This window comes from Micromys minutus (assembly GCF_963924665.1).
Source record: "Micromys minutus genome assembly, chromosome: 22".
Lineage (NCBI taxonomy): Eukaryota > Metazoa > Chordata > Mammalia > Rodentia > Muridae > Micromys > Micromys minutus.
In genome coordinates, this window is record NC_137957.1 from 25,600,784 (window position 1) to 25,613,849 (window position 13,066).

The 13,066-nt window shown below is 37.7% G+C and overlaps 1 protein-coding gene across 1 annotated transcript in view; it reads left to right on the plus strand.

The window, feature by feature from the left end:
• Window positions 1-12,668, plus strand: part of PTPRQ (protein tyrosine phosphatase receptor type Q) — a gene marked incomplete at its 3' end in the record, with an annotated part of 172,944 nt that extends 160,276 nt beyond the window's left edge. Inside the window, exons 40-45 of the mRNA XM_080935336.1 lie at window positions 4,278-4,412; window positions 4,603-4,728; window positions 6,053-6,201; window positions 6,739-6,874; window positions 12,131-12,254; window positions 12,631-12,668. Coding sequence (XP_080791462.1) covers window positions 4,278-4,412; window positions 4,603-4,728; window positions 6,053-6,201; window positions 6,739-6,874; window positions 12,131-12,254; window positions 12,631-12,668 — 708 coding nt within the window. The remainder of the gene's footprint in view (window positions 1-4,277; window positions 4,413-4,602; window positions 4,729-6,052; window positions 6,202-6,738; window positions 6,875-12,130; window positions 12,255-12,630) is intronic.
• Between the last annotated feature and the right edge of the window lie 398 nt (window positions 12,669-13,066).

Sequence of the window (13,066 nt, forward strand, 5' to 3'; positions counted from 1 at the left end):
GCCTACCATGGAATCTAGGTATTCCTTATCAACAGCTTTGAGCCCACATTTGAATTTGCGTGTGTTATTAAGAGTAACATGTTATGTCTGGAGTTACTAAGAGGGATTAAATGATTATGTATTTGAAACTGATAAAGAAAATACAGCTTGGTTGGCAATAGTTAAATTACTTTTTCGCCATGTTCTGTGATGTCTGGGCCCTAACACATAGTGAACAATTAGATTCACTAATACGGCCACTTCTAATGAGTAAGGTGGGAGTGTTATACATGTACTTCAGAATTTGAGTGGGTATTCTTCCACCGTCATTCTATGTCTGTGACCCTAGGCACTCCAAAATTCTTTATCTGTAAATGAAGAACAAACATGGCAACCCCCTAGGAAGACCCACAGTGTCAACTAATCTGGACCCCTGGGAGTTCCCAGAGACTGGGTCATGAACCAAAGAGCAAACACTTGCTTGTCTGTGGCCCTCCAGACACACATGTAGCTGAGGACCCTTTGTCTGGCCTCAGTGGGAGAGGGTGTCCCTAAGCCTGTCTAAACTTGATGCCCCAGGGATGCCTGGGGGAAGGGGGAATACCCTGAAGGGGAGAAGCAGATGGGGAAAAACTCAGGGAGAGGGGACCAGGAGGGGAGGGGACGACATTAGGGATATAAATAATTAAAATAATTAAACTTAAATAAAAAACACATTCCTAAAGGCTGCTGCAGGTTTAAATAAGTTAATGTGCGCAAGCACCTAATCACATCTGAAGCCCCTGATGACTGCATGTTATTTCTACTGCAGTGGGTGTTACTTGCTGTCCACTTTATACTTCTTGGTTAGTAACCCCAGGCAAATCTGAGAAACTAACTTAAGGGCAGCCGTAAAACCTGCCACGTACAGTCAATGATGACGACGAGCCTTGAACCACCCAATGAACCTTAGACTTCATTTTTCCCAATTAGTAGACATTGTTAAAACCAGCGAAACTATATATTCCAGCTCGGGAAAAGATTTCTAGCTAATAGGTCTCTTGTTCAGAGGAGGTGAGTTTTTTTACGCCAATACTTACAACTAGCAGCCAAAGTAGTAAAAAGAAGCAGTGTGATTCTGAAACTCTAATAACACATGAGGATGTGTCTAGAGCATGGCTCATTGGGCTGCATTTTACAACTGCACATTTCCTTAGCATTTCTTAATTGATCTGCCTTAACCAGAAAAATAAAAGGGAGGGGGCTTAAATCTAAGCAGAGAACCCCAATGGAGGAGCTAGAGAAAGGACTAAAGGATTGGAAGGTGTTTGCAACCTCCTAAAAAGAACAATATCAACTAACCAACCCCCTAAAGAGCTCCCAGGGACTAAACCACCAACCAAAGAGTACACACATGGGATTCATGGCTCCAGCTACATACATAGCATGGCATCAAAAGAAGGAGAAGCCCTTGGTCCCGTGTAGGGGAATGCCAGGGTGTTAAGGTAGATGGGTGGGAGGGGGAGCATCCTCATAGAAGCAGTGGGAGGGGTAATGGAGGGTGGGAACTAAATACATAAACTATCCAATTTAAAAAAAAGAAAAGAGCAAGTGGAACTGTATATATGGTATATTAAGAAATAATTAAAAAATAAAATATATACATTTAAAACTCACCCTCAGAGAGAAAGAAGTAATCAGAACACAAGCCGCCTTCATGGAGTACTCACATGGGCCTTTGCCTGCTTTAACACATTGTTTAAAATATTAATTAAATTTGCTCTTTCCAAAAAAAAAAAAAAAAAGAAGCAAAAAAAGAAAAGAGACACAGAAAAATTCATAATGGCATGCAAAGCATGTTTACCATCCACAAAAAATATGGGTGACTTTATGTGATTTTTGTAAACACTTGCTAAAACTTTTAAAGGAATAATAATATTTTATGAATTTATATTTGAGATTTTGCAGAATGCAGTATAGTTCATAGTGTGTAATATTAATTAATATGCATCATACTTTCTTCTAAGGATGCCTCCCTCCAAACCTAGCTCACACATCCTCATGCCCAGTCACTAGACAGAAAGGAGTAAGCTGCCTTGTTCCTCACTGCCTAAGTTTCTTCCTTCTCATTAATCTTCCAACTTGATTGCATGATATCAAATACAGTACACACTACCTGCTTCTTTCTTGTTTTAAATACTACCTCTAAGATCCTTAGATTTAACTCCAGGGCTACTAATGATCTCCCAACACTACCTCTGTCCTAACTCTTGGTGATATCAAAATCCATTTTGAACAAATGTTATTTTATTGCCACACTCATTAATTTCTTGATCTCTCCCATGGCTTACCCTCTGGTTGACATAATCAAAATGTTTACAGCACAGACCTGTTCATGACCTGCAGTGCAGCCTCTCCACAACCTTCCAGATCTTTCTTCCCAGCTCACTGGAACTTGACAGTTCCCTATCTCTACTGTAACCTCTAACCTATAAATCTTATCAGAATTTCAGTGTTTTTCATTTCAACCAATACTTTGCCTTCTTCCAAAGTTTGTACTTCAGATTCCATTATTTTGTTCCTTCCATCTTCTATTTCTTTAAGGATAATTTTTTCTTCTCTCAGTCTGCATCTTTGATAATTATCCCATCTTGTTTATAGAAAAATCTGTGTGAATTTTCAGTTCTATTGGATAGGATCGGAGAAATCTTGAGGACCAGAGGCTTTCAACCATGCCACAGTTCCCTAACCCACTCAGATCCCTGCTCTCCGGATTATTTCCTTCTTTCTCTCAGCTCCAAGGCCTAGCCCACATGTTCACGTGAATCTAATAGCTGAAATATCTCTATGGGTCCAATGAAAAGGCTGCTGTGGATCTTTCACCTGCATCAATAGACTCTTTCTTCTGTGTCCAAGATAACTGTCTTAGTCTCTAACTAGCCCATCTCTCATCTCTAAGAGCACAGGCTGAAAACTGTCTTTCTCCCTTCTACTCTACAGCAAGCAAACAACCATAATGTTATTTCCTTCATCTTACAAGAAATCATATTATATTAGAGCTTATACATCCATGTTCATTCTGTTGTAGCTTTCTTCTTTTGTTAAAGATTTTTGAACATTTTAATTTTATGTATATATGTGTTTATATGCATGCCTGTGTTGGGGTGACTGCCCATGGTGGCCAGAAGAGGTCTAGAATACCTTGGAGCTTGAGTTATAGGTGCTTGTGAGCAGTCTAATGTGGGTTTTAGAAACCAGACTCAGACTTCTAGAAGATTTAAAAAAAAAAACTCTCTTTACTGTTGAGACAGCTCTCCAACCTCCAGCTCCACTTTTATTTTATTTTATTTTATTTTATTTTTTGAGACAGGGTTTCTAGTATACTGGGATGGCCTGGAACTCATTGGGTAACTGAGGTAACTCCTGATCTTCTTGCCTCCACACCTCAAGTGCTGGAATTACACACCCACATTATTATAGTCAATTTTTCCCTGTAGGGCTATGCCCCATTTAGACTACAGTCTTTCACTCTGTGCTCACCTCCCATTCTTCTTCTTCCTTATCTATTCAGATTATTCAAATCACACTTGAGGCCAAGAGGGCTCACACTAACTAACTAACTAACTAACTAACCAACCAACTAACTAACTAACAACAAAACCCTGCCATTTCTGAGATCGCAGGATAGCCACCCAGGAAACTTGCATCTAATGTCAGCACATTTGCCCTTTCATTAAGTCTGTCAGTTCTGACACTCTTCTATTATGCACCCATTGTCTCTCACCCCCTTGACCTGCAAGCCTTGGAATGGAAAGGAGACTACAATCCTTGAATTTATGGTCTGCTAAACTCACGTTCCTGATGCTCTTATTCATTCTGATGACTTTATGTTCACATTGTCTTCTACGTAGATCTTCTCACTTAATTCCAACCGTGTATGCCTATTTGTATAACATTTCAACTTGAATATCTAATAATTCAAACTTAATACAGTCAATTCGAATGACTGATTCCCCATGCCAATCCCCTTCTCTGTAAGTCTTCCTCTTAATCTTCTGGAAACATGACTCAGTTCATCTGTTTATCTAATGCTCTCTACACAGATTATTGTCCAAGTCCTAGCACTACACTAGATTGAGGGTTTTCTAGTTCATATTCAAATGTTGGAATATCTAAGATTATTCACCATTTGAAAGTATATAGTATTTTTAGGTAATTGTGTCATTTTACAACTAACATATTTCTAGTATTACTCAAAAGTAAAAATTTGCTACTTGAATGTAAGTAATGATGCTGTGTGTGGAATTGAATCGTTCTAGGGATACTTATGTCCAAATGAGTTTATTGCTACCCAAGGCCCATTACCGGGAACAGTTGGAGATTTTTGGAGAATGGTATGGGAAACCCGAGCGAAAACATTAGTGATGCTCACACAGTGTTTTGAGAAAGGACGGGTGAGTTATATGACATATCTTCAACCTTGTGCTGTTTAGGATTATGTTAATATTTTTTAATATTCCAGCTAGTGCTCTGTATAGGTCATCAAATAAATCTGTGTATTATGCAGCCTTGACTTAGTAGCATTGATGATTATTAAAAACAGTGTTACAATGGCTCATGACTGCTGATTTTCTCTGGATACAGATCAGATGCCATCAGTATTGGCCAGAGGACAACAAGCCAGTGACAGTCTTTGGAGACATAGTGATTACAAAGCTTATGGAGGACATTCAGATCAATTGGACCATCAGGGATCTAAAAATTGAAAGGGTAAAATAAAATTTAAAAAAGAAGTGAATACGGTAAAAAACATGACTGACCTAAATGTATAAAGTAAAATTAATTCTTTAATTATCCTTTATATATATATATATATATATATATATATATATATATATATATATATATTTGACCATGCTTTTATATTACTTTATAAATGTCTCAATCTGATGCATGCACTGTAGTATACATTTTTAATCAAGTTATTATAGTATACATCAAACAATTAACATTAAATTTATAGGGTGAAATGTAAATAAGAAAAGGAAAAAATTACTAGAGTACTGGGCTTCCTTTATGTGAAGAAACTATATTATTTAAGATACCAGGTTTTCACAATATCTCTAAGTTATAAAGACTAGCTGTGTGTGTGTGTGTGTGTGTGTGTGTGTGTACGTTATCTGTAGTTTATGTACTTGTGTACAGATTTGTGTGCTCTATGTGCACAGGTTCATGTGAACATGTAGGTACACATGCTTGAGTATACAAATGGCAGGTGACCAAAGTATGAAGTCTTTCTTCGATTGGTTTCACATTCATATTTCCAGACAGAGACTCATGCTGAACCTGAAACATATCAACTTGTTTAGGCTGGTTGGCCAATGAGCTTCAGTGGTCTACTTGTCTCTGACTCTGCCTGCCCACTGACACAGCACTGGGTTTAGAGAAATATGTCACCATGTCTGGTTATTCATGTGGATGCTGGGTATCCGAAAGCTGTTTCTCATGCTCTCATGGCAACCCTCTCCCAGCCTCTTCATTTCCTTTTTAATCCTGAACTACAAGAGAATAGACAGTACCAGCATCAACTGTATTATTACATAACTAACTCTTTCCATAAGGTCTTTCCTTTTCTGACATACTAAATGCTGCATACCCTTGTTATATATAGATAATGTATTCATGTACTTGTTTTATGTAAAAATTATTCCAAAATCTGAGCCCTGCAGAATTTCATGCTACATTACAGTATATTTTATGATCTATATTCTAATCTGTTTGAAGCTCTTTTACTGATGCCATTCACACATAAATTTATAGCCTACTATAACACACAATTTCTCTTTTTGCTTCTTTTGTTATGCACTGGGTCTTGAGCCCAGAGACTTCTGTGTACTAAGCAAAAACTCTCTACTGGGCTATATGGACAGCCTCAATTCTATACAACAGTAAAAGATCAAATTAGAAATTATGTGAGCAGAATCTGTTCTGGTTAGTAAATGGAAACCTTTATGAAGCGCCTTTTGTATGGTCATCTTTGTCCGGCCCATCATTTTAACTCATGTTTTACTCACTAATCTGCCAACTTGTCTAGCACGGAGACTGCATGACTGTCCGGCAGTGTAACTTCACTGGTTGGCCTGAGCACGGGGTTCCTGAAAACACCACCCCTCTAATTCACTTTGTGAGGCTGGTGCGCACAAGCAGAGCACATGACACTACCCCTATGGTTGTGCATTGCAGGTAAGTCAGATGCTAGAACTCATCCAATGCTTGGGATGCTCTACCATCCGATGGGGCCTTGTCACGTTCTTGATGCTACTTCATTTTCTTATAGATTTCAATTCATCCCAGCTTATAATTTCCAAGCATTTTATTGGCTGCTATAAATCAGAATGTAGCTTTCTGAAAGGCCAAAGAAGAGCAGCAGGTTCAAGTGTCACAAAGCAAAGTTAAATCTATCTTCACAGAGTTTATTTTTTTTAATCTAGGACTAGATTATGTTCTCAGAGGTCTCTAAATCATTTAAAAATCCCAGTCCATCACTTGGCGTGTGTGTATTTCTGATAAAAAAAAGAGCAATGGAACAGAGCATCTTCCTTTATGTAAACATGGTCTTGATAAAAAGCAATATCCAGAGAATCTCCAGATAACAACCTAAGCCTCAGATAAGAAAAGAAACTTCCCAGAATGTATCTACCATACATCACTATCATCCACACCACCAACACGACTCAGCCTTTGCTGACAGATGCCCCCACAATCTCATTCTCCTTGCAGCGCTGGGGTTGGAAGAACAGGAGTTTTCGTTGCTCTGGACCACTTAACACAACACATAAATGACCATGACTTTGTGGACATATATGGACTAGTAGCTGAACTGAGGAGTGAGAGAATGTGCATGGTGCAGAATCTGGTAAGATACTGAAGCTGACACCCAGCTCTTGGTTGCCAGCCCTAACATTTGTACACTGGAGCATCTTCCTGACACCACCTGTATCGTGACAAATGGTTTTCCTCTATTAGAAACTTCGAGCAGGGGAAGAGGGGGAAGATTATACAGAAGTAAAGATATGCCTGGGTACTTTCACTGACTGTACATCCTAATTAATGCTTCTCGTGGGTGTGTAGAAAACAATTTACAACACAGCTTAGTATTTAACACTTAGCAACTTTGAAAAGTGTAGAAAATAAATCTAAAGGGATTTACTCAAAATGCACTAAAAGCTGTAGTTGGAAGAAAATGACTAAAATATTGACTTTAATGAGCTTCTATGTATTTCCTTTGTATAAATTTATCTCTGTCGCATATTAGTATCAGTGGTTATTGCAGTGTGTTAAGGGCTGAATAACTAGGAATTTTTACTTTGCATAAGATTCTATAATACAGATTTCTTTTATCATTAATGAACTACATACACATTATAATGGAAATGAGACCAATAGTCACCTGATGCCTGTCGTTTTCTTGGTAACACATCAGAGTCTTTATATATGTTGTTTTATGTAGTCTCCTTATCAGTAGATCAATCAGGGGCAGAAAACCAAGTATCAGTCTAGGTCTTTCTGGCTCTAATTTATATGCAAGGAAGCAGAAGTTCCCAGAAGGGAAGTGATAATCCAAATGGTTAAAACCAACATTCAAACTTGTATTTCTTTAACTAAACCATACAAGTTGCTCCTGCCTATATCTTTCACTGGACTTTGTACACTATATAAGTAGATTTTTCTACCAGTAAATGCAAGGGACTTTCATATCAATGTTTTCCAAATATAAGCCAAAATACAAGTGTTATCAAACTTACTGAAATCTGAGAGAGTGGAGCTGGTGCTAAATGTGAGAAAGAAACTGGTTTTGGATGTGGAGTGACTTAGAGACCTTAAACAACTGTGTATTGAGAATAACAAACTAAGTTTTTGTTTGTACAGCATTTCTCCCACTTAGGGTGCCTCTCAACCGTTTTGGACTGCAGAAATGTAATCCCACTCTATGGTGTTTTAGAAAGCTGATGCCATAGGCTTCAAATGCCCAATGCTTATTGGGGGAAACATTTAAGTATTTAAATCCAGCACAAATTATTTCTTCTCCACAAATAATTGTACAGTTATGTAAATAATGAAGTATAAGCAAAGTAAGAAATTGTAAGCCATGGAAGAAGAAGGGAGGGAACACTTCTGTAACACTTATGCTAATCACTTGGGTTTCAAACAAATACATGCTTTCTTAAAAGAAACTATATGGGGAAAATTCTTTAGGTATACTTTAAGTTAGTTATTATTTCTAAGATGAGATGAATTGACAGGTAGGAGCACTGACTGCTCTTCCAGAGGACAAGGACTTAATTCCAAGCACCCACAACCTTCAAGTCCCAGAGAAGCCAACACCCTCTTCTGGCTTCCTCTGGCACTGCACACACTTGGCACACAGGGAGAAAAGAATCATACACATTAAATGAAATAAAGGTTAAAAAAGGAGTTATACATTTTTTGCATGTCTTTTATAGCATCAGTGTGAATGGTGCTATTGTTTTTACCCTGTTATAGGGTTCAACATTGCTTTAGAAGCCCAAGGAACACCAAGCACACTGATTTCTTCTTGTTTATTGGAGCTTGCATGTACACTACAATGAATGTTTTTGTAGGGATCATTCACCGCCACTCCAATTCTAGAAGAATTAGCTAGCTCAAACTAGATCATGTCTATGTCCATGACCTTAGGTGCTGATGGGAGATAAGTGGGTGAAGTCAGTCTTCCCCCAAACTGCTTCAGAAAATGGCATGTGGCATGGGCTGCCTTCATGAGGATACCACCTAGATAGTCTACAGATCCCCAGAAAGCATTAAACCATTCACTTGGTTTAATTTTTATATCACTGATTAATTTGGATAACATAACTTTTGACAAGTTTAATCTAAAGACACTATTATTACAATGTTTAACACATTTATTGACACAAAATCACCACCACCATATACTTCTCATGAATTTATTTTTCATAATTCTAAATTATGTAATTCTAAAATGTCACCCTTATATTTTATAACTATATCTCTCTCCCTCTTTCTCTCTCTCTCTCTCTCTCTCTCTCTCTCTCTCTCTCTCTCTCTTTCTCTCTCTCTCTCTCACACACACACACACATACACACACACACACACCACTTCTGAGTCCAATTAGTGTTACATGTGTGAACATGGGCTTAGGGATAACTAATTAAACTTTGTCAGTCTTAAGGAAAAGTGACTCTCTTCCTATGCAGCCATTGGCTGCCTGTAACTCTTCAACTAGTGGTGGACCTTCTGAGCCTTTCGTTTCACTCATATTGGCATGGTAGAAGACAGCATATGCATTTTATAATAGAGTCCGATGGTTGCTCCTTATCCTAGGGTCCTTATAAGGACTCCAATATCAACCTAAATCTTAGCCATGATAAAAACTCAATTTCCTTCTTAATTTTAGTTTAAAATAGAAATTGCAATAGAAAAAAACTACATTTTTTTTCTTAGATCCTTAAGGATAGGCACGACACCCAACACAGCATTGTCAGAGTTAGGAGCTGGTGCTCTTGTCCAGGACAGAGTGGAACGGATGGTCTCCTGGATTCTATCCTCACACACACAGAGTTGAATCACTTACCAAACTTTGCAACTTTGTGGAAGTGGCCTTTGTAAGCAGTGTGTTCAGTCCAGAGCACCAATTAAAAACATTCCCACTTAGTACTTGATATATATTATGAACTTCTTACTACTTGTTAGCCAGCTGGAGTAAACTTGGGTTGGATAGGGGAATGAGGTGTTCAAAGTTGTGCAATCACTTAAATAGTGTTTCAAAGTCAGAACTGAATCAGGCTCTGATGATTTTTTGGCTCTGAGACTTTGGGCTTTATCATTTATAAAAGCATGTTATCAGCACTGAGTAAAAACAAATATCTAAAGCACCAGGTATGTCCAGGATGTAGTGTGTGCCCTACAAGATTTCCCTGCAGGCCCTCATTACAGGAAATCAGTGCTCTGAGGCTCTCATCCATCTTAGTTACCTGACGTTATGTCCTATCTAGCTTTTCTCTGAAAAAAAAAAAAAAAAAAAACAGGAACAAAATGACTGTATCCTGTCTCCGGTTCCTATAAAATAGTGATGCCTTTCTGAAGAGCCATGGCTTATTGCTGCACTGAGGAGTAATTTCAGTTTCTATGAGGGATGTTCCCATGTCAGCATGCACTACAGTAAGGGAATACAGGAGTGGGAAGGCAGGAAGCTCAGCAGCATCCGGCCACTGAAGTCAGCAAAGGGACACAGATCATAACTAAGAGAAAGAGGCATCCAAATGGCCACTCTGAGAGAAGGATCTGAAGCGTTATTGCATCCTGAAATACTGCTGATGCCTTGATTAATGGTTGATGTGAATAAGTTTGTTTCCGGCTCTGGGTTCTTCTGGAAGTTAGCTGGCATAAACTCATGTGGTAGAAGAGAAAAATAACTCACCATACTTTTCGTACATATTTTATGTATGTTATATCTTTTAAATCTCTCAGCATAGGCTTTGTGTTTCCCAGGACCAGAGAATTGAACATTAGGGGGGGAAAATCAATTCTTAAGATAGTATAGTATGGTTGTTAAAGGTAGAAACAGCAATTTTCATGACACTCCACTGCTTCTTGGCAATAACACATGATGCCAGAAGGTTCCTGGAGCCCACAGGACTATCTCTCAGCTTGGCTTGCTCTCCTGGCAGAGTTAATAATCTTCATTCTTTCCAACAGAGATGAGTTCCTGACAGCTCACAGCCTCAAATAGAAAATGAGACTTCAAGATCAAATGTGCTTTTGAGAGATACCAAAATTCATGAGTGTAAATTATTTTTGAAGATAATTGTGTTGTGTTGATTTCCATGAATAATGTTATTCACTTCATGTGGTAAATTTGAGGGGCATAGTTATTACTATGAGGAACATACTGAAAATTTTGAATTGCTATTACCCAACTAGACCTCATGTATACGAAAACCAAACTATGTAATGTGATCATCTGTAAGTACAAAACTTCATCTCTAACAACTTTTTCATGTTCTCTAAATTACATCTGCCCTCAAATGGAAAGATTGGGTAGCTGCAAAACTTAAGTTAGATGAAGTAAACAAATATTTATTACACAATTGCTATGTTCCATGAACTATTGTTGCCAATTGAAATTTAGCACTAAATGTAAAAGATTTCTCATAGAGATGCCCTTCTAGTGGTGAAGCTTTAACAAAAAGGTTTTGGAGTCCACAAAGAAATAAATATTGCTATTAGTGGTAAACAATTCCAGCAGTGAATCACAACTAAAAAACTCCCCAAAGCATTTCAAAACACTGTGTAAACTGATATGAATGTAACGATTTACAATTACAATTTAAAAGTGTTTTCTCAACATCAGTTTTATATATATTTATAGTAAGACATTTGGTAATATTCTTTTAACACTAGGTGTATTGTGTAGGGAAGAGCAAATGTGGTTTAAAATAAACACTTTCATAGTCTGAAATGTTTCAACAATGCTAACAGGTTGGTATTAGCATTAACCATGCAGATGCTACTGGGTTCAAGCTTGACATGCAGTTGGAACATTAGAAAGCTTTGGCCAGTGCTTATGTGTTATGATACTTCAATAGCCAACTAACTTAGATTCACAAATTGAGAAACAGTCTTTGGCACTGGGCCAGCCAAATGTCCAAGTGATTAGCAGGATTACCAAATGTATTTTAAAAGTGCTATTTGGTATATGAATATGTTCACTCATAATGTTCACAAGTAAATATAATATCTGTATCTTTAAAAGAAAGGTATTTTTAAATACACAGAAATTATCGAATTATGTCTTTTGGGAAAAGGGAAGCTCAAATGTAGATTTTTCATACAGCACACAGCTACCTTTTCATACAGCAAGGCAAAATATATTAATACTTGGCACTTAGTGGCACATACCTAATGAATTAGCTTCTTGAGCCAATAAGAAGACACATGAATTTAGCAAACTTTAAGATGGAAATCGAAGAAAATAATTCGTAAAGTATAATTGTGTTTCTAACTTCATGTGTCAGATTCAGCTCATCTTCCATGATAACTGCATAACCCCCTTTGGAAGAAATGTTGACACCCTGTGGTTCACTTCGGTGCTTTTTTCTTGTTATCCAGGCTCAGTACATCTTCTTACACCAGTGCATTCTGGATCTTTTATCAAACAAAGGAGGCCATCAGCCTGTCTGCTTTGTTAACTACTCCATGCTTCAGAAGATGGACTCCCTGGATGCCATGGAGGGTGAGCAGAGGGCGCACATACTCACTAGCTTCCTGTCTGCTGCAGGACCACTAACTTAAGCATAACCACAGTTACTAAAATGTTGCAGAAGCTAATCCAGTACCCATATCATGTTTTTATTTCTTTATTACCTATGTTGACATAGTAGCTTTTGCAGTCTTGACTATGTTTTACCATTAAAAATCCGACAGCAATTTTTGGGGTAGGGGGAAGTGGCCATGATTTGAAAAAGAGCAGAAGAAGTGTGTGGAGGTGGGGAGGGATGTTAAGGGAAGCTAGGGAAGGCAGAAATGATAACCTTGGAAATAAAAAAAGAACTCAGACCTTTGAACTGTTAACTACAATATTGCCTTTGACATTTTGCTCTCTGCTCTAGGTGATGTTGAGCTTGAATGGGAAGAAACTACCATGTAAAAACTTTGGACCAAAGGTTACAACTAGAAGATAGAGTTTTCAGACCCCAGGAGCCAAAATTCTCCCTCTTGTTTCTGAATTGAACTGGGCAAAGGAAATCTTCACACTTCCCATGCTGGGAAGTCAGTGCCTCACTAACTGGGTTGATGGATGAAATTTTGTAGGAAGATGCTCATACAATATGGTTATTTGTTTTATATAGATTTAAATAATATATAATTAAAATGTTTAAGAAAATATACCACACAAATTCTTCGAGGTCCTCAATTCCTTTTGAAATAAGCCAAATATAAAATTATTATGCTGTTAGCATACATGTTTCAGAAAACATTTTCCCTATGTATTGGATTTCACATTGAACAAAGGCTATAGATGTCAACTTGGTAGTGTTATTTTGG